This window comes from Squalius cephalus (genome assembly GCF_949319135.1).
Source record: "Squalius cephalus genome assembly, chromosome: 6".
NCBI classification, from domain to species: Eukaryota; Metazoa; Chordata; class Actinopteri; order Cypriniformes; family Leuciscidae; genus Squalius; species Squalius cephalus.
The window spans coordinates 42041086-42066076 of NC_137127.1; the positions used below are offsets into that span (position 1 = coordinate 42041086).

At 38.3% G+C, this 24991-nt stretch overlaps 1 protein-coding gene across 6 annotated transcripts in view; it reads left to right on the top strand.

Moving 5' to 3' along the window:
• The window catches only part of nectin1b (nectin cell adhesion molecule 1b), a 246888-nt gene that overhangs the window by 62433 nt on the left and 159464 nt on the right, over window positions 1-24991 (top strand). For all 6 annotated transcript variants that reach the window (XM_079874415.1, XM_079874414.1, XM_079874412.1 and 3 more), the window contains exons 2-5: window positions 2489-2863; window positions 8075-8374; window positions 9917-10034; window positions 19167-19318. In XM_079874415.1, the coding sequence (XP_079730541.1) occupies window positions 2489-2863; window positions 8075-8374; window positions 9917-10034; window positions 19167-19318 (945 nt within the window). The remainder of the gene's footprint in view (window positions 1-2488; window positions 2864-8074; window positions 8375-9916; window positions 10035-19166; window positions 19319-24991) is intronic.

Here is a 24991-nt window from a genome sequence, read left to right on the forward strand (position 1 = left end):
CACAGAAGTTCAGAGTTACTTCCTCTTTGCTAAGGTCTCTCTGTAGGAGGTAATTACCTCTTTTGCCAGTCATAAATAAGAGAGAGGGAGAAGGGAAAGAGGGAGGTGAAGCTATGTGGTTTAGTATATGTTTGTGCAGGAAGCGAGGCCAACAGGACAAAACAGCACCTGACGGCGAGGAGAAATATATCTACTCTTGGTCTTTTATGACAGGTTTGTTAAAGACAACAGAAGTCATGGACCCTCCAGAGACACGTTTGCCTCAGAGTTATTAACGGGCCAGGAAAGCTTCTGTTATGAATGGCCTCTGTAGAGCTAAACAGGAACTGAAAGTGTTCATGGATGCATGGCCCTTCTGAGGAAGCATAACAGACTGGAAATGTAAGAAGAGCCGGTTATCTGGTCAGGTGTTAAGGAAGTGAAGACAAAGAAAAATATGAATGAAAAGCAGGGGGTGAGGTAAAGGGGGTAGTTAAACAAAAGTATGAGTAATGCCACGTGCATGAAAGCGAGACAAAAAGGAAGGGAAAGAAGGAGGGGTTTGAGTGTTGACACATCATTCTCAGCTGGAGGGGGTAAGAGAAGGTCACCAGGGAGACAAAAGACAAGGGGCCTGCCAAAACAAGACATTTGAAATGGGGCATGCTGCATTTTGGGTTATCTAGAGAGACAAAACCACTATTGTTTTAACTAGGGGCAATGGTTGCATCCTCTACGTGACAGATACCTTCAAACTCCTGAAAGCCATTTCTGGAAAAAATAGAAAACCCATTCGTTTACTACTAATTGCCTGCCTGGTTTATTGTAGCTTAATTCAAGTGCCATCATTGTGGGCTCACTCAGACTGGATCCCACATTGTTTCCATTAATAGGTGCTTGAGGCTGTCACCGAGATGTTTACCAATGAGAAATAATTAGGATGGAGTGGTGTGGGAGGGTTGGCAGTCAGGACCGGGGGGGGGGGGGGGGGGGGGGATCTACTATCATTACAAATGCAGGGAAAGTCTACATCCGGAGCTCTTGAAGACCTAATGCTGCCTGTAAACACCGCTGCTATGCTTGTAATTAGTTCTGTTTGTCGACGAAGGCAGTGTTTGAAGTACTCTTGTTGAATGGGCATGCTAGCTATTTGGACACACTCATGTAGCGTGAAAGCCAGAGTCGAGTCAATGAGGAGTTGTTACTTCAGCTAGGGTTGTCAATTTTCACGATGCATAGTCGATTGTTGTTCAAATTAATAGTCAATTTATCAATTAATCGTGAATACAAAAAACACATATAGAAGACCAGATACCATGTGCTTGTAGTCCATGTTTTAACTATAATTTAAATAAATAATACATTATTAGTCTGCTGTGTTTTAATTTATTAAGTATACGTTTAATTTCAAGATAGTTTATAAAAACATATTTTTAAAAAAGTAGAAGAGTGCAAAGAGTGCAACGTTCCGACCAGTCAGGCCTTCATCAGGCATACAATCTGGTTTGTCTGAGCATAAAGGGGTGGTATAATGCCCTTTTCACAAGATGTAAAATAAATCTCTGATGTCCCCAGAGTGTGTATGTGAAGTTTTAGCTCAAAATACCCCACAGATATTTTTATATAGCATGTTAAAGTTGTCACTTTTTGAGGGTGAGCAAAAACGTCTCGTTTTGTGTCTGTCCCTTTAAATGCAAATGAGCTGCTGCTCTCCGCACAGAGGGCGGAGCTTCAAGAACTCTTGTCCTTAGCAGCTTCGATTACCTGAACATTTTAAAACTTTTAGCCTTTTATGTTCAAACCGGAGTCAGAAAGATGGAGAGACTCAAGAAGAAGTGAAAACATGTAGACAACATTTCTGATGAATTAATGTAGCTTATGTGTAGTTATCCTCTAGTCATTGATTAGCATATTCTGTCTTGACAATGTATAAATCGTGTTCCGGGGGCGGGGTTTTATGTTAATTTTAGGGTTAGTGATGTCACTAACCCGGGAGAAATGTTGTGTAGTCCCAACCAGCTGTTTGTTGTAGTCCTTAAAAGGCAATTTCTTTAAAAGCAAATATCTCCCTTTGCTTTGAACTTTGAGCGTTGTAACTTTGCAGATGTTGTTTATGCTCAAACAGCAACATTACACACTAACTAAAGTTAGAAAAGTCAAATCATAATCAACCACCCGTTTAAGTTCAAGTTCAGTGTACAAACATCCTTTCTTTTTTTTTTTTTCTGCTTATTCCCCCCCCCCCCCCCCTCTTTTGGATGTACACACCTATTTGGTATTTTATGAATTTAATTAACCATCAATTTATTAGGATCAGCTAATAATGTTTATAGAGAAAATATGACTCTTTCCCCAATACAACTTATTTGATCATAAAATATTTCCTACATTCATTTTGACTTTGAACTTAAATTATGCCACATAGTGAGTATAGTGAATGAATCAATCAACGTTCTCGGCTCTGATTGGTTGACTTGTTTGTAATGTCCTATTTCCTGTCTTTCTGCAGCGGGGAACGGGCAGTCGGTGCAGACGGACCCCAGCAAGTCTGGATTTGTGGGTGATTCAGTCGAGCTGCGATGTCTCTTCATCAACGGCAAGCCACCAGTGAAGATCTCTCAGGTCACCTGGCAAAAGCTGATAAATGGCAGCAAACAAAACGTGGCCACCGCCAACCCAGCCTTGGGAGTATCTGTGCTGCCCCCTTTCAAAGACCGTGTGAGCTTCAAGCACCCTGCAGTGCGCCAGAGGACCCCTTCTTCTCTTGAGGATACCACCATTGTGTTCACCAGCCTACGGCTCTCTGATGAAGCAGCCTACATCTGCGAGTACACCACATTCCCCGCAGGCAACAGGGAGAATATGGTCAACCTCACCGTCTTTGGTAAGACCACCACACTGGCAGTTGAGACCATACATATATATAGTTCTGTTCTGTGAAAAGAGCTCATTCACAAACAGATGATCAATGGGCCTCATTCTTGAAACATGAGCAGAACAAATTTCTGTCATTCATAAAATCATTCATGTGACAATGGGCCTCATTCACAAATAACAAGCAGACATTTTTTTGTGTGTAATTTGTTCAAAAACATTTATATTAATTGCTAAAATATGTGTAAGAATAGTTATACGCACAGTTTACACATTGAATGCTACAATTTATGTAAGAATTTGTTTTCAAGAAAGATTTACACAAAAATTTGCAATGAATGCAAACATTTACACTAGAATGGTTTTATGAATTTACACAAAAAAATCTCATTGAATGTGACTGAAATTTGTTTGAAATTTCCTTAAGAATGTTTTGCGAAAAGTTTACAACTCAGAGTAAATTGTGCATAACCATTTTTTTATATACAATGCTGCAATTTGTATGCAAATAACGGTACATATGATTTACAGAGAAATCCACATTGAAATTTTTTTTTTTTTTTACTCAATGATTTTACGAATGGTTCCAAAACATGAGCAAATTCACATTAAATGTGACCGTTTACTCTGTAATTGTTTTGTGAACAATTTATACTAAAATTCAAATTTAATTTTTTTTTTTTTTTTTTTTTTTGTAAAAATGTCAGTTGTTTGTAAACACTTTTGGTATTGAATGCTACAAGTTGTATAAGATTAGTCATACATAAACTGCATAATTCAGTGTGGTTTTCTATGGAAATTGAATGTAAGTTTTTTTTTTTTTTTTTTTTTGGCATCAAAAGTGACATTTTACAAAAGAATATTACAAACTGTTAACACAAATTCATTATGCTCATGTTTCATGAATGAGTTTCATGTAAGAACTTATAATTCAGTCACTTGAAATGATTCATCCAATTGAATGAATTATTGTAGTTAATCAACTGTAAGTAAGAACAAGTTTACTTTACAGCTGAAGAGGAAGGTTTTGCACTGAGTAGCAAGTTCTTTAACACATATAACACCAAGGATGGACAGGCAAGAAATAGGTGTCATTTTCTTGAATATTTTTAGCACTCAGTCTCAGCCCTGACAAGTTGTTGTCATGAGGATTGCAGGTAGTATGGTGTAAATAGATGTCGTTTCAGCAATATTTTATTCATAACCCTATAAGCCCTTGAGAAAAAATTATCTTTGTCCTTGACTGATTCAGGTCTTGTGTGTAATGTGCTTGGCTCGAACCTTCCATACACTTGAAATGTATTGATCAGTGCGTCCAACTCTGCTGTTTTAGTCGACCTGCAGATGTAATATATTCATACGTGTTTTCGCGAATAGCTGCACACACAGGTAAAGATAGGCTATCATTTAATTAAAGGAATCCAACCTTGTATTGTTTTCATTTTCCTCAAAACACAGAATCATATGTTATGCAGAATGTGTGAGTTGAAAGACTAGGGGTGCAACGGTACAGATAGCCCACGGTACGGTCCGTACCTCGGTTTTTGGGCCACGGTCTCGGTTCGGTTTCGGTACATGTTTTGTGCAGAAAGAGACTGCTATTTCATCCCAAAAATATGTTTTATTTTTCTTATGAGCATAAACAGAATGTCACAGTAGGAAGAACATCAATGTATGGAATAAATTAACACTCTAGTCTGTACTGAACAACACTAAGTAATACAACCTCTTCAACTATCACTTATATGAAATACAAAATGTAAACAAACACACTTCAAAATATTCAAGTGGATCCCAATTCCAAACCTTGATAACTGGTATATGAAGTGATCAATGTGAAAGAAAAAGTGCACTTTTACCTTTAACAAACATAAATTAGCTTGTGCTTTGAATAAAAAAAGCAGAGCAAAATAATATAATAAAAAAAACACTGCATTCAGGATACAAAGTGCAATGTTATTTACTCATCCACTATTGAGAGATTATTGTGCAAAAAGATGAGTCTATATCAACACTGTCTGGTGCAAGGCGAGACCAGTTGGCACTAACGATGTCCCCAGCAGTGGAGAAAATTCTCACCTTTTCAGAATGCCGCAAGCGCACCATAGGTCACGTGACAAGAACCAACCAGGGGTGCGTTTCCCGAAAGCATCGTTAGCCAACTATGGTCGCAAGTTCATCGCAATGTCCATTGAACTCTATTGGTAACGACGGAACTTGCGACCATAGTTGGCCAACGATGCTTTCGGGAAACGCACCCCAGAGCGCGGTTGCTTTAGCAACGACAGACGCCTCCGGAGCGCAACCGCCCTAGCGCTTTGGAAAAAGGAGAACGCGGCGCGCCTAGCTTTTTCTACGCGTTTTTAGGCGCGATATGTGAACGGTGCCTAAAGTAAAAACTAAAAGGATCAGCGCGAACTCAATGGCAAAACCGAAGTCCCGCGGGACACGAGGGTAGATTGTACCGTGCAGGGCTGACCGAACGGCCCGGGATTTTACCGTGTACCGTTGCATCCCTATGAAAGACCAGAAGCACCATAAAAAGAGTTCATATGACTCTAAATCTTCTGAAGCCATACAGAAGAACAGGGTTTCCCAAACTAGTGTTTGCAAACCCCTGGGGTTTGTGAGTTGATGAAAAGCTAATGGTCTGGTTTCACAGACAGGGCTTAGATTAAGCCAGGATTAAGCCTTAGTTCAATTAGGGCATTTAAGTAGCTTTTTGGGGCAGTCGTGGGCTAATGGTTAGCGAGTCCGTCTGGTAACCCAAAGGTTGCTGGTTCGAAATGTCAGTGTCAGTTGCTTTCAGCTAAAACGTCTCAAACATGTATTTTAGTTTGGGACTAAACCTTGTCTGTGAAACCGGGGAAATAAGTAAGTAGTAATAAGTATTTAAATATTTTATTTGTTTACCTGCAAATAAAATGCCATTAAGCTTGAACATGCAAATCTGTTGTTAAATTTTTAAAATGTTAACTTGAAATCTCAGGTATTTCAAGTAAATATTTTAGGTCAAAGGGGTTTGGCTGACAAAAAAAAATAAAAAAATTGGAATCCCAGCTATAGATAATATCGATTCATATATCATATGACTTCTGAGGATTTTGAATATAGTGCACAACGGGGCTACTTTTATGGTGCCTTTTTGAGCTTGTGTAACAGACATAGGCCAGTAAGAGCTGTGCGTGTAAACCTCACTCACCTGGCCTCAAGTGGAACACTACCAACTGTCGCTAGCGGCTGCAGCCTTGTTTCAAGTTGTATAAAATTAGTCATACATACAATTTCTATAGAAGCCCACCCTGAATTCTGCAGGTTTTGTAAGTATTTTTATATAGTTTTGCATTTTTAAATTAGTTTTTAAATTAATATCATTTTAAAATTTCCTTTAAATTTAGTTTCAGTTTTAATTATCATAGTTTAGCAGAGTTAACAGAATGTTTACCAGTTAAAGACATTTAATTTCAGCAAAGTTTAATGTTTGCCGTTTACAGTTAACTTTCGTGGAAACCTCTTAATAATAAATATAAAATAATTGTTTGAAATTGAACAAAGAACCAAACAAATGTAAACTAAAAGTATAAAAGTAAAAATTATTCACATTAAAGATGAAATCTTGGAAAAAAAAAAGTATTATTTTATGGTTATTTCTATGATTAATCCTTTCACATATTATTCTTTTATTGATCCATTTATGCTTTTTGTCTATTGTATATTTTAATATCATATACTAATTATACTCATATCCATGTGTTCTATTCAGACCAGACATTTAGTTTACTTCTACTCTGACAAATGTACGTCTATTTGTGGGCTAGCATGCTATTTTTAAAAAAATTTTTACGAATATTTATTTTTGCTACGTATTATTTTATTTCAGTTAGTTTTTCAGTAAGTGTTGTTAGTTTTGTTTCTGTTTTAGTTTTTCATTGCTGTTGAATTTTCTATTTTACTTCAGTTTACGAAAATGTTTTTTTGACCAACAGTTTTAGTCGTAGTTTCAGTTTTCGTTCACGAAATTAACCTTTGCTGTTACGACCTTCGTCAACTGACTAGCCAATACAAATACAACATGAAATTGCGCATTGATCAACGGGACATGACACTAAAACTTAAAACTAATTACCTCAAGCTCCATTCGCAAAATTGGCATGCTAAGTTAACCTCTTTTCCTTCGCCATGACCGTATCCATATCCTCCTCTTTTGCTTCCACCTCTTTTTTTTTCAGCACACATAGTTGCTAAAGTGCGATTCATCTTGCTCTGTTTGTTTACCACTAGCGCATGCTGATGATGTTTACACTAACTTGCGTCGTAGCCTAGGATTCAATGGGTGTCATCTACACGTCGTTCCCAAGTTTGTAGATCCGTGTTGCACAGTGTGATTTGGAATGATCTTATAGGATTGCAGAAATATCACAGTCTGGAGGAGGCTTTAGGAAGCAGCACAGGTTAGAAAAAAAACAACATGCTGATGTATGTGTGTGTGTTGGAGTGCAAGAGATGAGTATTTTGTTAGAGAGGTGGGTTATGCTCCCACTGATTGCAGATCTAATTAGAAATGAAGTGTTGATATGTTTTCCATTAAACCAGCAAAGGGAGCTGCTTGGCTCAAGTACAGGGTGTTTTTTTTTCTTTTTCTTTTTTTCACTGATGTGGCTTGTTAACTCCCAAGCCCATTTTGTATCACGTTCACATGCGTCCTCTGAGAATGCTGGCATTGCAGTAAGAGCGAGCAACCTGAATGGAGATAACCAGCTCAGTGCTTTTCAAAGAGCCTCTTCATGTCATATCAACCCTCGCCACAAACCTCAGACCCACTATCAGCACTCTTTGACACGCACTCACATAAACACACATCTTCCCTTTTGATGCAGGCTTCTTTAATTGCTAATTGGCAGCTCATAAAGGATCGAGATTGGATGACTTTGGGCACCGTGGAAAATGAGTGGTTTCTACATCTGTTTGAGTGCTTGACTGATGCTTTTGCTTTGAACACGGGGTAGGGGGAAAAAGAAATTAGTGAACTGCTTGATTCGTACTGACGTGAAGAAAACGACTTTTCAGAACAGCAAGATTAGTGTTAAAGGGAGTGGATTCTTTTTTTTTTTTTTTTCTCAACTCTCAAGGGTACCTTTGTTGCTCCTGTTCACACAGTATTTTAGTATCTTCTACAATGTTCCTTTCCCTGTTTTATTTACTGTTTACTTCTTTTCTCCAGCACGGCCAGTGACCAAGATGACCTTGACTTCACCCACCATCGTGGCAAGGACTCCGAAACGCAAGATGCCCGTGGCCACCTGCATGTCGGCTAACGGCAAGCCTCCCAGCGTCATCAAATGGGACACCGCTCTGAAGGGAGAGGCCACGTTTCAGGAAACGCGTAATCCGAATGGCACTGTGACCGTGCGCAGCAACTACATCGTGTTGCCCAGCCGCGAAACCCACCGACAAAAGCTGACATGCATCGTCACTTACCGCGCAGAACGCTTTACCGACAGCGTCATACTCAACGTTCAGTGTAAGAACAATGTTTTTCTTCATATCTTTCAAACTCCAGCAGAAATGATGCATCATTGATATATTTACAGTGATACACACATACTGTAGTTTGGAATCATTTCTATTTTTTCATGTTTTTTAAAAAAAGTCTCTTATCCTCACCAAGGCTGCATTTATTTATTTATGACCAAGTAATATTGTGAAATATTATTACAATTTTATTACTATTTTAATAAATTTTACAAATTAATTTTATTCCTGTGATGGCAAAGCTGAATTTTCAGCATCATTACTCCAGTCTTCAGTGTCACATGATCCTTCAGAAATCATTATAATATTCTGATTTGTCGCTCTACACATATTTATTATCAATGTTGAAAAAGTTTCTGCTGCTTAATATTTTTATTGGAAACAGTGATACATGAAAAGCATTCAAAAGATTGGTGGAAAAAACAGATTATTTTAAACTTTTATTCAGCAAAGCCTCATTAATTTGATCAAAAGTGACAGTAAAGACAGTTAAGTCAGGTACAGATTTTTATTTGAATTAAATGCTGGTCTTTTGAACTTTTTAACTATCAAAGAATCCTCAAGAAAAAAAAATTTAACTGCTGTAAAAAAAAGTCTTATTAATTACAACCTTTTGACTGGTTTTACATACATTATACATCACATATTGTACATCACAAATTGACATAAATGTATGTTATACAATATTTTAATCCAATTAATGACACAATTATATAAAACCCCACTGGAATGTCAAAGAATGTCTAAAAATGTAAGATAGGTTAAGTATTTCTTCTGTACTGTTGCGCAAGTTCTGCGGAGGAGGTTTGGAGCAGGAAGAGATGTGTCACTGGCCTGTCTCAGCCGCTTTGTTATCAGCTTTTGTTTAGGGCAGTTTAGAACAGTATTCCAGCCCCCATAAAGCCCACTGATAGAGGAAAGCCACCCGTTCTCCCACACTATGCTATAGAGTATATTTCTTGTTATTGTGGTGCGCCTGTGTGAAAGGCCATGTTTAGAGTGACGGTAAGTTCACAGAGAATCACTCATCCTGATTCTTGATTTACTTGGAGTGTTTTGTTAATCTAGTTACCCTTTGGTATAACATTTCCAAATTGAATTTCCTCAGCCTTATACATGCTCATAAAAGCAATTAAGAATAAATCTGAAGAGACATAGAAATCACTGACCGGTACCATCAAGTATGCAGTGCATTTGAATACCGTCATTAATAGAACAAAAATTGTGCGGTAATGAATTGAAATTTGGCATTTAGCTGAGGTTCTTATCCAATTAGGCCAATTTCTGGAATAGTTGCCCTGGAGTAGCTTGCGGCTAAGTGGGTAGCTAAAGGGCACAGTGGTGGTTGTAGTCTCAGTAACCCTTCATGTGTTGGCTCTCCTCCCAATCGCTTAAGAAATAAACTCTTGACCTTTCAGCTATGAGCCCAGATCATTAATCAGTATTATGACATGCACCCATCGTCAAGTCATGTGACCCAGAACAGCCACCTGAGCCCCTGCCTGAAGACGCTCTTTTGCTTTTTTTGCAGATGAGCCGGAGGTTAAAATCGAGGGCTTTGACGGGAACTGGTTCCTGAATCGTCCAAACGTGCAGCTCACGTGCAACGCAGACGCCAACCCACCCGTCACCGTCTACCAGTGGAAACTGTGAGTTATCTACTAATCGAAGAATCATTTTGTTGTCTCAGCTAAATAATACAATTGGGATGAATGAGTAATGTTTATTGAGTGAAAAGCATAGTGAGGAATAAAAAAAGTTACTCGATTTGAAACCTTTCTTTTTATGCATTTAATCTTTTTTCAAATACACATTACAGTCATTAATTTATGCTAAGTGTGCACACACCTACTCATGTTTTATTACTGCTTTTTTACAGAGTTTTACTGTAAATTAATTGTTCAATTATTAAATAACACAAACAAATAAATTATTTTATTTGACTTTTTAGCTGTAATAAGTGTTGACATGCGTGATTTTCCTTCACTTCTAATCCATCCCTTTAAAAAATAAACAAAATTATATTTTTTATAGAAGTGCATAATTTATATTTGTGTTCAAACCTAATGTCAAGCATTTACTCATAAGCCTTTTTTTTAGATCATGACGATCAGTGTGTCCAAATGTTTGACTGGTTGTGTATATCGGCATCATTAAACTAAATAAATGACGACTGATGTTTGAAGAGCGCTCCTCTGAAGTATTCAGTTTACTGTAATACTACACGACAGCTTAGATGTGTTATGAGTGATAACAGAATAATTTCCTTCAGTAAACTACGACTTCATTCATTGGGGGTTAGCACTCGATCATGATAAGTAAAGACATTTACAATGGCTCTATTCAGAACTCACGGAGCCATTGATAACCCTTCAAACAAGATCAAACATGAGAAAATAAGCTACCCTTTGTACTTAGGTATGTTTACCTTACCAATATACTGGTTTGAAAGAACAACGAAAGAGATATACAGGAAGATTGAGTCTTGTTTGTCATTATGAGTCTTGTGATGGTGATTGTTGTCGAGTTTCTGGTGCTACGGGTTTGGATGCAAACTATGTTGGCAAAAGATGGCGTCATTGCTTTGCCTACCAAATGAATATGATGACTGCACAGTCTCAGCTCTGTTTTGATAACCTTTCTGTGGACAATGCTGGTGTTTGTCTGAGGTCAAGGCTGTAGCAAACATTGCTCAATCATTTAAACTTTTATTAATCATTATACATTAATATGAGGTATAGTTTAGTAGTTCCAACCCTGCTCCAACACACATACCTGTAGTTTTCAAATAAGCCTGAAGGACTTGATGAGCTGGATCAGGTGTAGGGGTGAGCGAGGCACAACCTAACGCAGAGCTAGTAATATCACACTTGTTTTAAATACTTCAACACATGCCAGCTTGATGAAACTTAGTGTAATTATTAGTTACCATATCAACAGTATATAAAGAAAAAAATGCGTACAAATTCAGAAATCTTTGGAAGATATCACTGAACATTTATTTAACCATTGCAAAACTACATTTCTTGTGTTCATTTTTCATCTCTGTTTTTGTGTTTATTTAAAATGAGACAAATCTGATAGTATTTTTTATCTTATATCTGTTATTTAACAGATATAGTTCTTTAATGCTGATCTAATAAGCAGAAGACACTAGCAGGGTTTAACTCACAGTTGCACTGGTGGGGTATGTTGTAACACTGCGTTACAACATGCCCCTATTAGAACTATGCTATTCTATTCTATACTTTTATGAGTTCTAGAAACCGTTAGAAAAAGGTGAATAAAGACTGAGAGTCAATGTTCAGAAATTATTAATTATTATTTTGTTTTGAACTATACTGTATAGCTGTGATTTGCTGTTTGTTGTCAAACTCAAAAAATATTTTATTTTTAGTAGGGCTGTCAAACGATTAATCGCGATTAATCGCATCCAAAATAAAAGTTTGTGTTTACATAATATATGTGTGTGTATGGAGTATAATTATTTTCTATATATAAATACACACACATGCATATATATTTAAGAAAAATGTGTTATTTATATATAAAATATTTATATATAATATAAATGATATATAATATATACACAGTATATACATGCAAATATTTCTTAAATATATACATGCATGTGTGTGTATTTATATATAGAAAATAATTATACACCGTACACACACATATATTATGTAAAAACAAACGTTTATTTTGGATGCGATTAATCGCGATTAATCGTTTGACAGCCCTAATTTTTAGTTATATAAACAAAAATTCCATTATTTTATATGAAAAACTTAATAAATGTATTTATTGACAAATATTTTAGTTTGTCTTAGATCATTTTTTGATTAAATCAGATAACATTTTAAGCTGTCATATTGTCATGTTACAATGTGCCCTACCTATTTCACTTCCATTCTTTCGGGGTATATCAAGAAAAAAGTATACACTGTATTAACTAGACATGTGAAATGAATGCAGGTACTCTGAACCCTAAGTAGGTTTACACAAACTGAGAAAGTCAAAAAGCGTTAGGTTGTGCCACGCTTTCCCCTATTTGATTAGGGTTGAAGCTAAACTCTTCAGGGCTGTGGCCCTCCAGGAACTGAATTTTGCACCCCTGTCATACAGTGTCGTGCTCTCTTATTTGTCAGTGATTGATTTTGCAAATGGACACATTTCTGTTTAGCCGAAGGGAGCAGAGATGCCTCGTAATTGTGTGAGCAGTGCAGATAACTTCAAACAGAGCCAATGCTTGCAGACTATTGCTGGACAGTGGCAAGAGTTGCTCCATTTATTAATACAAGAGACAAGCCAAGAAGCGCCAAGTAGACACTGAATAAGACTAAACTGTGCACATATTAGTTTTTGTGCCTTTTGTTTCATAATAAATTTGATTGATATAACCTGTTTGCTATTTTTTAAAGTGTTATACAAACAGGACAGGTACTATCTACACAATACACATACAGTAGACGTAAACTGAATTTTTTTGTAAACAGTAGCCAAACAGTTTGTAACGAAGTTTAAAAACTCAGGGAAGAAGGAGGTGGGAACCGGCCAACGATCAACGTAAAGTTTTAATCAAAAAATAATTAACATAATAGTCCCTCATGGACGACTGTCACATATAAACATAATAAAACACAACATAAATAGTCCAGGCCTGGTCCTCTCTCGTCTTGCATGTGCTTTATGTAATGTTAAAAGCATCTGTGTGAGTTTGAATATCATTTTGTGTGTTTTTTTATAGCCGTACTGAAAGCATCTCACCTCAGATCAACAGACAAGTGTATTCTATGACAACGATTGTTTCAGTAACTCAGTATGTATTTTTAATAATGTTAAAATGGTGTGATATTCATGAATTTGATTATGCACTGTACTTATCCATTTCGTTGCGAGTGCCGGGAGCTTGCCGAGAGAGCCCGCCCACACGCTCTTCTGATTGGCTGAGATTTGTATCGCGTCCCATAGTCGCGTCGCGTCTGGTGTGGACAGACTATTTATTTGTCGCTGGAATCTTATCGCATCGCATCTGGTTAGGACACGGTGTGAGACTCGAGACTGGTGTGGCCAAAAGGTTACACTAATTAGCACTCGCGCCACCTGCCCTGCTTGCCACCCAGTTGTTTTAATTGTCATAATTGAATTCAGTGCATCAAAATACTTAAGAAACAGCACATTTTTATCTCTGAAGCAGACGACTTTTAGAAAATTGTAGAGCATTGTTAGTTATCCAAAGGCTGTTGGCAGATTGTAGAACTTACATACTTTGGCCAAGTGGATTCGGCAAGCTGATGGCGATTAATTGGCCTGACCTATCAGCCTATCACTAGTTAGATCTCGTAAATTAATATTCATGAGACAAGCTGATAAGGCTTCTAATGTGTTGTTCCAGATTGTTCCTGCGCCCCTGGGTCAGGTCAACTTTGTTAAATGACCAATATAACCTTCTGGTTGAACTCCCTAGTGCAGCATTTTCATTCAGTGCCACGCCGTAGCCGTATGCGCCACACTTATATGCCAATTAGCACGACAAAATTCCCCCAGCTGATTCCAATGAATGCACGTGTAAATGCGAACAATACCGAACACCACCAACAACGTTGGAAAACATTGGACGACCTAGTCATGTGTTACAGTTAAAAATGGAGGAATTATGCAGCAAAAACTGAGAGATAAATGTGGCAATTTGTTCTGTAATTAGGCAGTGAAAGCTGGGAAAGGAAAACATGTCACCGGACTTCAGCTGTGGTGGATTAATAGCTGGCAATGCCCAGGGTGCACTGCCTGTGTGGACCGGGTGAGTTTTAATGAGAGAGGACAAGAGAGAGAGAGAGGAAAGCGCTGAGCATTCTGGGCTATTCAGGGTATCAAAGGACACATATACAGCAGCCAACTCTGTGAAGAGGGACTCACGGATGGCGCTAAGGTCTTCTTGAGGCATTTTTATTAGTAATTGGTATACTGAGACTGGAAGTATCATAAAAGAGAAGAAAAGGAAGGGATGAAATGAGGAGAAAAAACAGGGAGTTTGATGAGGTCCGAGACAATGGGAATGGGAAGGAAGTTCAACATTTGGGGGGACAAAGTTTGGTCCTTGTCAGTGCAGAAGTTGTCGCCACGGTGTAGGGTTTTGTTGTTGGTTGCTATGCCATTGCTAAAATGCTCTGAATGAATTTTTCTGATGTGGTTGCTTATTGCTGGTCCAAATCAAAGTAGTGTCATTGTGTGCGTTTCATTCATGTGAATCAATATATTGTGAACACAAACATGCAGTCTAACACTCGATGACTCAACTCGTTTATAAAAGCAGATAAAAGCTTCTGCGTAATTAGCAAACAGCACTAAAAAGAGCAAGAATATTTGTCTCATTCAAACGGTGGGTGTTGATATAAAAGCGAGAAGATAAACAATGGGAGAAAAAGGTAAGATAGAAGAGAATGGTGTGATTACAGAGCGAGGCGGAGGAGAAGACAGTGATGGGTTGAGACGCGGGCGCCCGCGTGACATATAAGAGGGGACGGCCACAGCAGCAGTGCAGAGCGGACACCAAATGTGTTCTGAAGGGTCCCCTGGGCGCTATACTGGAGGTCATCACCGCGCTGTTGCAGAACATTTCAATCTACGGAGGAACACACACAAGCACTAGTAGTTCAATTACAAATGTGCGGAAGTCTGTTACGTTGTATAAACGCTGAATATTTTACGTTATGCATAAATATTACACACATGCCGTTCTGAAAGTGAACAGAGAAAAACATTGGGAGGAACATTCAGGTCTGTGTGATGTGTGTAATTTCTGCACCACCAGATGGAATTTTTAAAAAATCACTTTCCTAAACACTCCTAGAATCTAATAATGCTTGATAACCATGCTATTGGTTGAGCTGCTGTTGCTATGTCAGGCTGGTCGGATTATTTTCAGTCAGTCCACAAATGTGACCCTGGACCACAAAACCATTCACATGGGTCAATTTTCTGAAATTGCGATTTATACATCATCTGAAAGCTGAATAAATAAGCTTTCCATTGATGTATGGTTAGGATAGGACAGTATTTGGCCAAGAGACAACTATTTGAATATCTGGAATCTGAGGGTGCAAAAAAATCGAAACATTGAGAAAATCGCCTTCAATGTTTTCCATTTATATTTGCGATTGTGCTGCATTCACTCACAAAAATAAATGTTTTATATATTTATGGTCGGAAATTTACAAAATATCTTCATGGAACATGATCTTTACTTGATATCCTAATGATTTTTTAGCATAAAAGAAAAATCAATAATTTTGGCTTTTGCCACAAATATACTTGTTCTACTTGTGATTGGTTTTGTGATCCAGGGTCACAAATAGTCTCTGCATACAAGGTTACAAAAAAGTATTTTAACACAGAGAAAAAAAGACACTTAAGCATTAAAGTCTGAATTAAAGGCACACTATGCAGTTTCTGTTTTTCTCAAACAGCGACCCCTAGAGTCGCTGTGGAGTACTTGTATTTAACGTTACTGTCGTAAATACTTTACTATCGGGATGATTCGCCCTACTACAAGTTCGTTTACCATCGAAATGTTTTCGAAGCTGTTATATTAAGGTACAAATCTTGCATAGTGTGCCTTTAAATGAATTGAAACCTATTTGCTCTTTGAGCGCACATTGCAAATCTTGTTTTGAACAATCAATCCGCTCAAGTTAATCACATAATCTTTAGTCAAATGTATTTCTATCTCTGATTCTTCTACTTAACCGTCAGCCAGTCTGCTGTGAACTAGAGATGACGAGGAGGTACGCTAAAATCAATCCTCTCCGTCTATTTGATCTCATTCAATGTTCAGTTTCATCTAGATATACGTTACAGTACTGAAGAAAAGTCAGTCTCAACTTCTGCTTCACACAGACTTTAAGAAATAAAGTCTCAGCCTTAAAGGAGTCACAATCTGTTTGGCAACCACTCGATGCATTTTTGTACAAAAATGGAATGTGCTTTCTTGGTCTGGCAAGCTCTAAGTTGATTGACACAACTAATATGCAACAATTTCAGACAACCTTGCCTTAAAACTGTGATTGGTTGCTTTAGATTTTAGTCTTTTCCTGTCCAAGGATTCTTTTTTTTGTCCAAGGATTTCCTGTCCTAGGTGATTCTTGGCTAAAATAAGCAACCATTTGGGCCAGACTTTATGCCGATATTCAAAAGTCTGGCTAAGCACGGCTATACGAAATATAGCTTAACTAAATTTCAGATTTCACATTGAATTATGATGCAAGTACTCATAAGCAGTCTCCCTATCGCACACACTTTCAATTTCAGACTTGCGTTAATTTCCCAGCTATCAAAACATGCCCGAGAGATTCTTACCATAAATATATCATAAAGCGAGCAGAACAGTCATAAACACTCACGCTCAGAGTTTATCTTCAGACAGCTCATTGTGACAAATTTCCTTATCTATCTCCCCTCCCGTCTTCCGTCTGCAGGATCTTATCAGATTGCTTTGCAGCAGTCAGCATTTAGAGAAACACATTATACCTTCTGCATTTTTGGAGCTGAAAGCTGTCTCACAGGCCTTGTCCTGAACCAGGTTATGAATATTATAGCAACAGTTTAGAAAGGAGGCAGACGACTTCTGCTTCAAGAATAAAAGCATTTGAAAAACAATACAACCCAAACCCAAGTTAGGTTTTGCGTGAAATTGTCTGAGGAACGAGGCGGTGGTGTGTGTGTGTGTGTTGTTGAAGGTTGTATGTTTTGTAATTAAACATTTAGTAGTCATTGCTCTGCTTTGCGTCAAGCCTGACAACACAACTTAACCATGGTAAAATCACTGTAACTGGTTTATTGCTGTTTTGAAACCAACAGCAGCAATACAATAAAAGACACAAATGTTCTAGTTTGTGTTCTAATAATCACAATTAAAGGGGGGGTGAAATGCTCATTTTCACTCAATCTCCTGTTAATCTTGAGTACCTATAGAGTAGTATTGTATCCTTCATATCTCCAAAACGTCTTTAGTTTTATTATATTTAGAGGTGAAAGATTGGCCGTACCGAGTCTTTCCGGAAAAAACCGAGCGGCTGGGGGCGGGCCGTGTGGGCGGTGTGCTATAGCTGTGCTAACTGATCTAACAACAACACAGAGAGACATTTGAAGTAGTTTACTCACCGTGACTGCTCGATCCTTAAGCATTAGACGATCTGCAAACGATCTGGGCTTTGTTTATAAAACAATCATCGTCGAAATGCAGGGAACAAAGAGTCGTGCACAACCTCCGTTGATGCTTCGAAAAAACAAACTCCATCCACTATTCCCTTAACGCTGGGTTCTTTGGGAATCTGTGCAGGGTTGTCTTGCCCTGCCAACCAAAAACCCACTTCTTTGGTGACATTGACTTTCCTAAAAGCCGAGCATAGCGCTTTGAGGTAACGTACTGCTTTCGCTCTCTTCTCTCTCTGGTCTGCGAGTGCGCGCGCGGCCGCGGAGAAGTGCCCTTAGGACCCATATAAGGAAATTCCGCTCTATCTTACGTAAGACAGAGCCATACTCGAAAAAAACTTTCCGAAACTTGTGACAAACCGGAAGGAGTATTTTTGGAACAAAAATACTCCTTCAAACGTACAACTTAACTTTTGAAACTTTGTCCATGTTTAGCATGGGAATCCAACTCTTTACCAGTGTAAAAAACTCAGTATGCATGAAACAGCAATTCACCCCCCCTTTAACAATTTATCCCACTAGTATACTATCATTATACTAAATTACTATTACATTACTGCTGTTTCGGTTCTTTTGGTGAGGAACGTTTGAATTTCTGTATTGTAATTGATCTGCAAATATGAAAAGTTATTACTTATTTATTTTTTGTCCAGAACTTATATATTTGGTAATGTCAATGTCATACATATTACATATTTTTTACCGATTTATGCCGTCCCACCGCGACTATTTTTGACCAGGGACACGACGTTGCCGTCGGACCAACGTTTGCTGTGAAGGTTCCTAGTTGAAAGGTCCTTATAAAGGACACCACCAGTTGTCCAGACCCTGAAAGATTTGGTAGATTGGGTGTCATTGAGATGGAAGGAAGGAACTTGTTAAGTGGGAACAAGATGATCTGAAGGTGTCTGGTGCCTGGGGAGGCATCCTTATACTGATCTCTGATAAGAAGCATCTGCCACCAGCACGCCAAAGATTGTGACCTCTGTCTAGCTTTAGAGGAAGCACGGGGCATGTTTAGACCCACTGGGCAGCTGAACCTTGAAGAATTCAGAATTAGGCCACAATCAGGTAAGACACTACAGTTAAAGTCTCAGGGTAGCCACCAAGAGTCAGACTCCACATTTTTTGATCGGTTTGTCTTAGTCTCTTGGGATCCATCTTCAGGTGCAGCAGGCCAGAACTGAAAGAGTGTCAGCAAAATAACACTTTTTTTCTTTTTTTTTCCCACATATGACATCTCCGCTTTTTGTCTGTGTTTGTTTTCTCCATTTCAAATCACACCCTCTGTCCTGGGGCAGCATTCAGGCCTGTAAGGGCCCGTTCAGTCGTTTTTTAGTACCATCCTTCATGTCTGCCGGTTTGAGATGTGTATTTCTTGAAGTATGCCTGGTATGTTTGGTTTGTTACAACAAAGCAGATTGAATCTGTCCTCGTAATGACGGCTGATCTACTGATATTGTCAGAATTCCCAACCTTGCCCAACGTGAGTTGATATTGTCTCCCATCAAACTTTTTTTTTTCCATACAGGTGAACTAAAAACATATCATCTGTTTGTTTTTCTCAGGTTGAATGGATCACTTCCCAATAATATTGAGATCAAGAACAACACCCTGTTCTTCAAAGGCCCGGTGACCTACGAGCTCGGAGGAACGTATGTCTGTGACGCCACCAATAGCATCGGCACACGCTCTGGATTGGTAGAGGTCAACGTGACGGGTAAGTTGTGGATGCTTATCCGAGATTCTGTGTGTGTGCGTGAATGTGTTGGGGCTGGGAGAGCTTTAACCATGGGCCCAGGTGATTGTAGCTCCAGAAATTTGAGTTTTGTTGGAAGTGAACATTTCATGTAGGCCCTACAGCATGTCAACATGAGGCAATGAAAATAATAGAATCCTTTATTACACAAACTCATTGAACATTCTTCATCAAACACACAGATACGGTGACCACAAAAAGTATTTGAACACTAAGCTAAGGGATTTTCGGAGCCCCGATGATCATCTTGAAAGGGACCCCATTCCTAAAATATAAAGCCAGCTATATATATATATATATATATATATACATGTATATATTTGCACTGTGCTGCTCCTGTGGCCTCCTACCTGTTGGTCTATTGGTACAACCTGACAGCGAAGAGGAAGAAAATGCTCTCATTTCCTTTTCTTTAATTTCTCACAGTCACATCATACATCAGGCTGCTAGCACCCACAATATTCACTCTCACACACACAGAGACAGATGCCGAGATAAAGAATAAAGCGGCCTGTCATTTTCTCCCCAAAATAACATCACAGTTTTGTTGCCTCTTTAGTATTGATCACAGGCACTTTGCAACAAACTCACATTTCTCCAAGCTACTTTTGTCTCCCACATATTCTCCGTCTTCTCCGCCTTTTTCTTGGGTGAAAACAAGAACTACAAATGAAAACAGAGCAAAACTGGAGCCGTTCCTCTGCCTTCATTCTAATTGTCATATCAAACACCTGTAGTTCACTCTGCAGGCTTTGCAATACATTAAGAACAAAAGACGATAATGAAAGGAGGTGATGGTGCTCTAGATTGCCAAGCAGAACCTCAAAATTGGTCCAATATTTGAAGAGAGCGTAGGCATCTGCAGTTTTGTTCTGATAATAGCTTGTACGCCTCTTTCTTTGCTTCAATAGAGAGCTTCTAACATGCATTGCTTTGCATGCCGGAGTCAACGGCTCTGCTTTTCTCTGTCGTCGCATTTATTTGTGTGCGTGGGTGTGCTTGAGTGTATGCTTTCAGACCTTCCTCGTCCCGCGACGTCTCAGCTGGCATTTCTGGTGATGTGTTGGGGATGCGGTGATGTCATCTCGTTCCGTGACAGGTTTTGATGATACGCTCTGAAGTCTGAATGGCTGATATTGAATGAGGAGTGGTGAAGGAAAATATTCTGCAGGCAGGAAATGTCTGCCGCTGATGTATAGAGCACCTCTGCTTTGGAAGAGATTCTGCTGATCGTTTTCAAAATTGCAATGCAGCGACTGGTGAGGGTTCAGCAGTAGGTCACGATGTGAGTTGACGGAACTTTGGTGCTTTGCTGTGATTGGTCTTTTTATAGCTTAGGAGTTTTCTTTGAGTTATCTGTTATATTCCACTTAAGTCTCAACTTTGTCTCAAATGAATTGAGACAATTGTTGACATACATTAACCCTAAAAGCCTACTGTCATTGATCATGTTTGATATTAAGGCCAAAAAAACATGATCAACATGATCAAAACGTTTCCTGAAAAACCTGAAATCTACTACTGTACATGCCTTCTGTCATCTGAATGATAACTTTTTAGCGAGTAAAATCCCGGAAAACAAAATGCAGAGTTGAGATCATAAAACTCAGCATTTAAATATCATCTTAATACGATTGTTATATAAAGATAGACATATTTATGATAGTTATATGCATTTTATGTAAGTAGTCTGCTAAACTGTTATAAAGATAGCATTGATTTACATGTCGAGCTATCAGAATTTCATCTTACTTTTTGACCATATAAATATCAGCATATTTTTGCTCTGTTTAGTCCTCTGAATAAAACCGAGGTGATTTTTCCTCCTCGAGTTTGAGCTCCATATTCTCCCATATATCATACTATATGAGCCATAAAAGCCTGATTTATGAAATATCATACTCAACTAAGTCTTTGATTCAGGATTAATAAAATAGAGGTATAAAATGAATGTTGACAGTATATCTAAGAAAATTTGGTCTTTGAGTTTGGTGATTGAATTTATATTGACATCTCGTATTTTGTAGCATGGAATATCTGAGAATAGTTTGAGACATTGCTGAGATCTCTTCTGAAACTGAAAAGACACATGCGTGTGAGATTACTGGAGTCATTTTCTTAGGAAACAAATATCAGAAGCAGGAAACTTGAGCAAAAGTAAAAAAGCTCATTTGTGAAACACTTTTCCTATGGGTTCAGAAAACGCAATTCTCATAAAGTTGCACGTCTCCTCTTCTCTCCTTCTCGCTCGCCAAAGGTCACTAGCAGAACATGCACTGAAAGCCTTATTTGTTCTTTCCGACCTCTGTTTGGCAATGCCTGGGGATTGTTTCCGTATTGCATGTGCCCATTTGATGATAGATCCCTCCTCTACGGCAATGTCTATCCTTTGATGGATCATTCCATCCAGAGGTCGTTGAACCTCTGTCTCTCTCCCTATCTGTTTGTAGTAGACCTCACAGATATTGACGGATCAAAATGATACTTATGAAGAAAGATTGTTAGTGTGATGTATCCAATACATGTGTTATTTTTCATTTTTGAGTAGCAAGTAGCAAGACATCACAATAAGACCAGGAATGTGCTTTGCGAAAGTAAATAGGTCCGTTTTGATTTCTAGGTTGATTTTGTTTTTTGTTTTTTTTTGTTTTTTTTTGTGGGGAGCCGAACAATGAGAGAAATTTCTGGGAAATAGTCATTAGTTTTGTAGTTTTTGTCTGGTGCCACCAGTGGAGCAGAAATGACCCACTGCAGCTTTAAATATTCTACATGCCATGCTTTTCTGCAGTGTTAAATCTTTCAATTCCATCATGCCTTTTTTATGAGTTCATTATAGTTTTATTTGTAGTCACAACTTCCATGGCAGCAGCTGTTCTCCCTTTATGACTCCATATTAATCTCATTCACATTCCTGTGAGTATTTCATTAATAACCATGACTGAGATATTCGGCCTACGCACAACACATTGAGAACTGTAGTCGCTGTGAGCTTGCAGCAGAATCATTTGTTTTAAAGTCAACATGAAATCAAAATGGACCTATTTACTTTCGGAATGCACATTTCTGGTCTTATTGTGATGATTCATCTCTCCAAAAATGTTTGTAACCATTTTTTTTAAGTGCATTAACTTGCTCTGCCTCGGAAACGACTTTACTTTTTGGCTGACATATCAAATTGCTCTTACTGTTTAACCCTACAACCATCTGGTTCCATTCTGGTGTGTAACGGCTACTCCAATCAATGCCCGATGGATAAAATCAAGTCCCACTCTACTTATTTTTATGGATGAGTATCTTGACTCAAAAATGCATCTGGTTGCAGAAGTAAAATGGGTCGCAAATGGCTCATGTTAACTTTAAGGGAAGTTTTAATGCTCTGGTCTTGACTTTACACAACGTTTTGTTTCAGACTAGTTAAAAGAAGACATTTTAAATACACTTTTAAGTGTTTATTTATTTGTGTATATAGATTTCAAATACATATTTTTAGAGGCTGTTTTCTCAAAATTAGTTTGTTTATATATCATTTGCCTGAACAAACAAAACCTAAACATGGTGATTTATTTTCTGGTTTTTGACAGTATTTTCTGATTTATGGAGTGATAAAAAAGAGAAACCCAAAATCCCATCTGTAAAAATCTTTGACTCTCGACCAAAATGAATAATAATAATAATAATAATAACCTGGCTTTTTCTGTTCTGGAAATGTGTGCAGATTGAATATTTTATTAAATAATGTCTCATTTGCATATTTAACATAGCGTTTCATAATTTTTTTGGGGGGGGATTCTTAATGTAATTAATCAACTGGGGAAGTATGGTGAGATCTATTAGTTTCCGTTTTACCTTATTCACCTGGGGTGTCTTACCGTAAAGTGCAATTGCATAATCTAATCACATTCGGTCCAGATTCAATGCAGAACCTTATTGACTGTCTGTAAATATTCACTGACACAGCTTTGCGGTCCCTGTAGTTTTGTACCGCCGCCTGCGTGGCCAAAAACGAGATGCTAATAAGGCTTTCCCATCTGTCCTTATCATGGCTAGAGGGAAACCTCTCCACGGAAGAGCACATATGGACTATTAAAGCCTCATTCTCATGGTAGGAGTGGAAATGATACCTCTGGCAAAAGCAGCGCACTCAAACACTGTAAAACCAGTGTTCTGTGCTCATTCTGCTCCACACACATCGCCCCTAAAAGGGTCCGCGTGAGAACCGAAGCCTCCACGTGACCGGCTCCCACAGTAATGGCAACTGTGGCGTCTGTGCCAGAGGGACGCAGCTTACTCCGAGCAACATGTCTCTGCCCTAGCTTCTTGTGAACCGCATAAGCGGCTGTCCATTGTTCGCCTGCTTGCACCTGGGAGAGGGAGGGTTTTGTGTGCGGAGAACGTGGCAAGGCTGGCACGCGTTTGCAGGAGCTTGCAACAGCGGAAGTGTGGAAGTGATGATAACATTGTGATGAAGAAGAAGCTGTGGAGATCTCAACTCTTCAACAGCTGCTCTCTCTTTCTCATTCTTTCTGTCTGCTTCTCTCGCTTGTGACCAACACGTTTTTTTATTTCTTTCTACCAGTGTTAATCCCGTCAGCAAAATCGCTGTCAAAAAAGTGTTGTCGCCTTTTCTGTTTCTGCAAAAATTAAGATGCGATGAAAGACGCATCATGATGACAATAACATGAGTTTTAAACAAAGAAAAATGTAGATAGATATAATTCAAATGATTCTTTAATATTTCATATCAATGACATAAAATAAACAAGTTTTTATAAACAATATCTACTACTTCCAGCCAAACCTTTGGAATAATCAAGATTGTTTGATATTGTTGAAAGAAGTCTTTTCTGCTCACTAAAGCTGCATTTATTTGATGGAAAATACAGTAACAGCATTAATATTGTGAAATATTATTATATTATTACATTATTTTTAAATGTTAATTATTCTTGTGATGAAAGCTGAATTTTCAGCAGCCATTACTCCAGACTTCAAAATCATTCTAATATGATGATTTGGTGCGCTGATTTTAATAATGGATCTTATTATTATCATTTATCAATGTTGAAAACTCTTTTTGCTGCTTAAAGCTACACTGTGTGATAATTTCCCCCATCTAGCGGTGAAATTGTATATGACTACCCAGTGAATATTAGTTTCTGTTCCTTTCAATTTCGAGGGCGTTTTAACTCCTACGGTGGCCGTATTATTCCAAGATTAACATGGCTTCCAGTTCGACTTCGTCCAATTGCGCCTTTAAAACTATTCATCACCTGTGATCCGTCGCAGCACAGATTTATGTTACAAGGTAAACAATACTTTTTCACCATTGACGTGAGGAAAAGTAACGCAAGTTATTCTAGAGGTCGTTCTGGCGTTATGCACAACCACGCTATGGTTAGACAAGCAACTATAAAACTTTTTTACACAAATAGGCTGGATTACCTGTCGAGAAGAAAGCAGGCAACTTCGGCGTCCGTTTTAAAATCTTTGCTCCTCATGAGCTCTTTCCATCTGGGAAAAGTTACCCCAGTATTGACTTTGGTCTTGCTGATTTGCCTGTCGCGTTGACGTTTAATTCTCTCTTTCGCTTCCTTGGCGACTCTGCTACATGTCCTCGAAAATAGGCGTGATCCT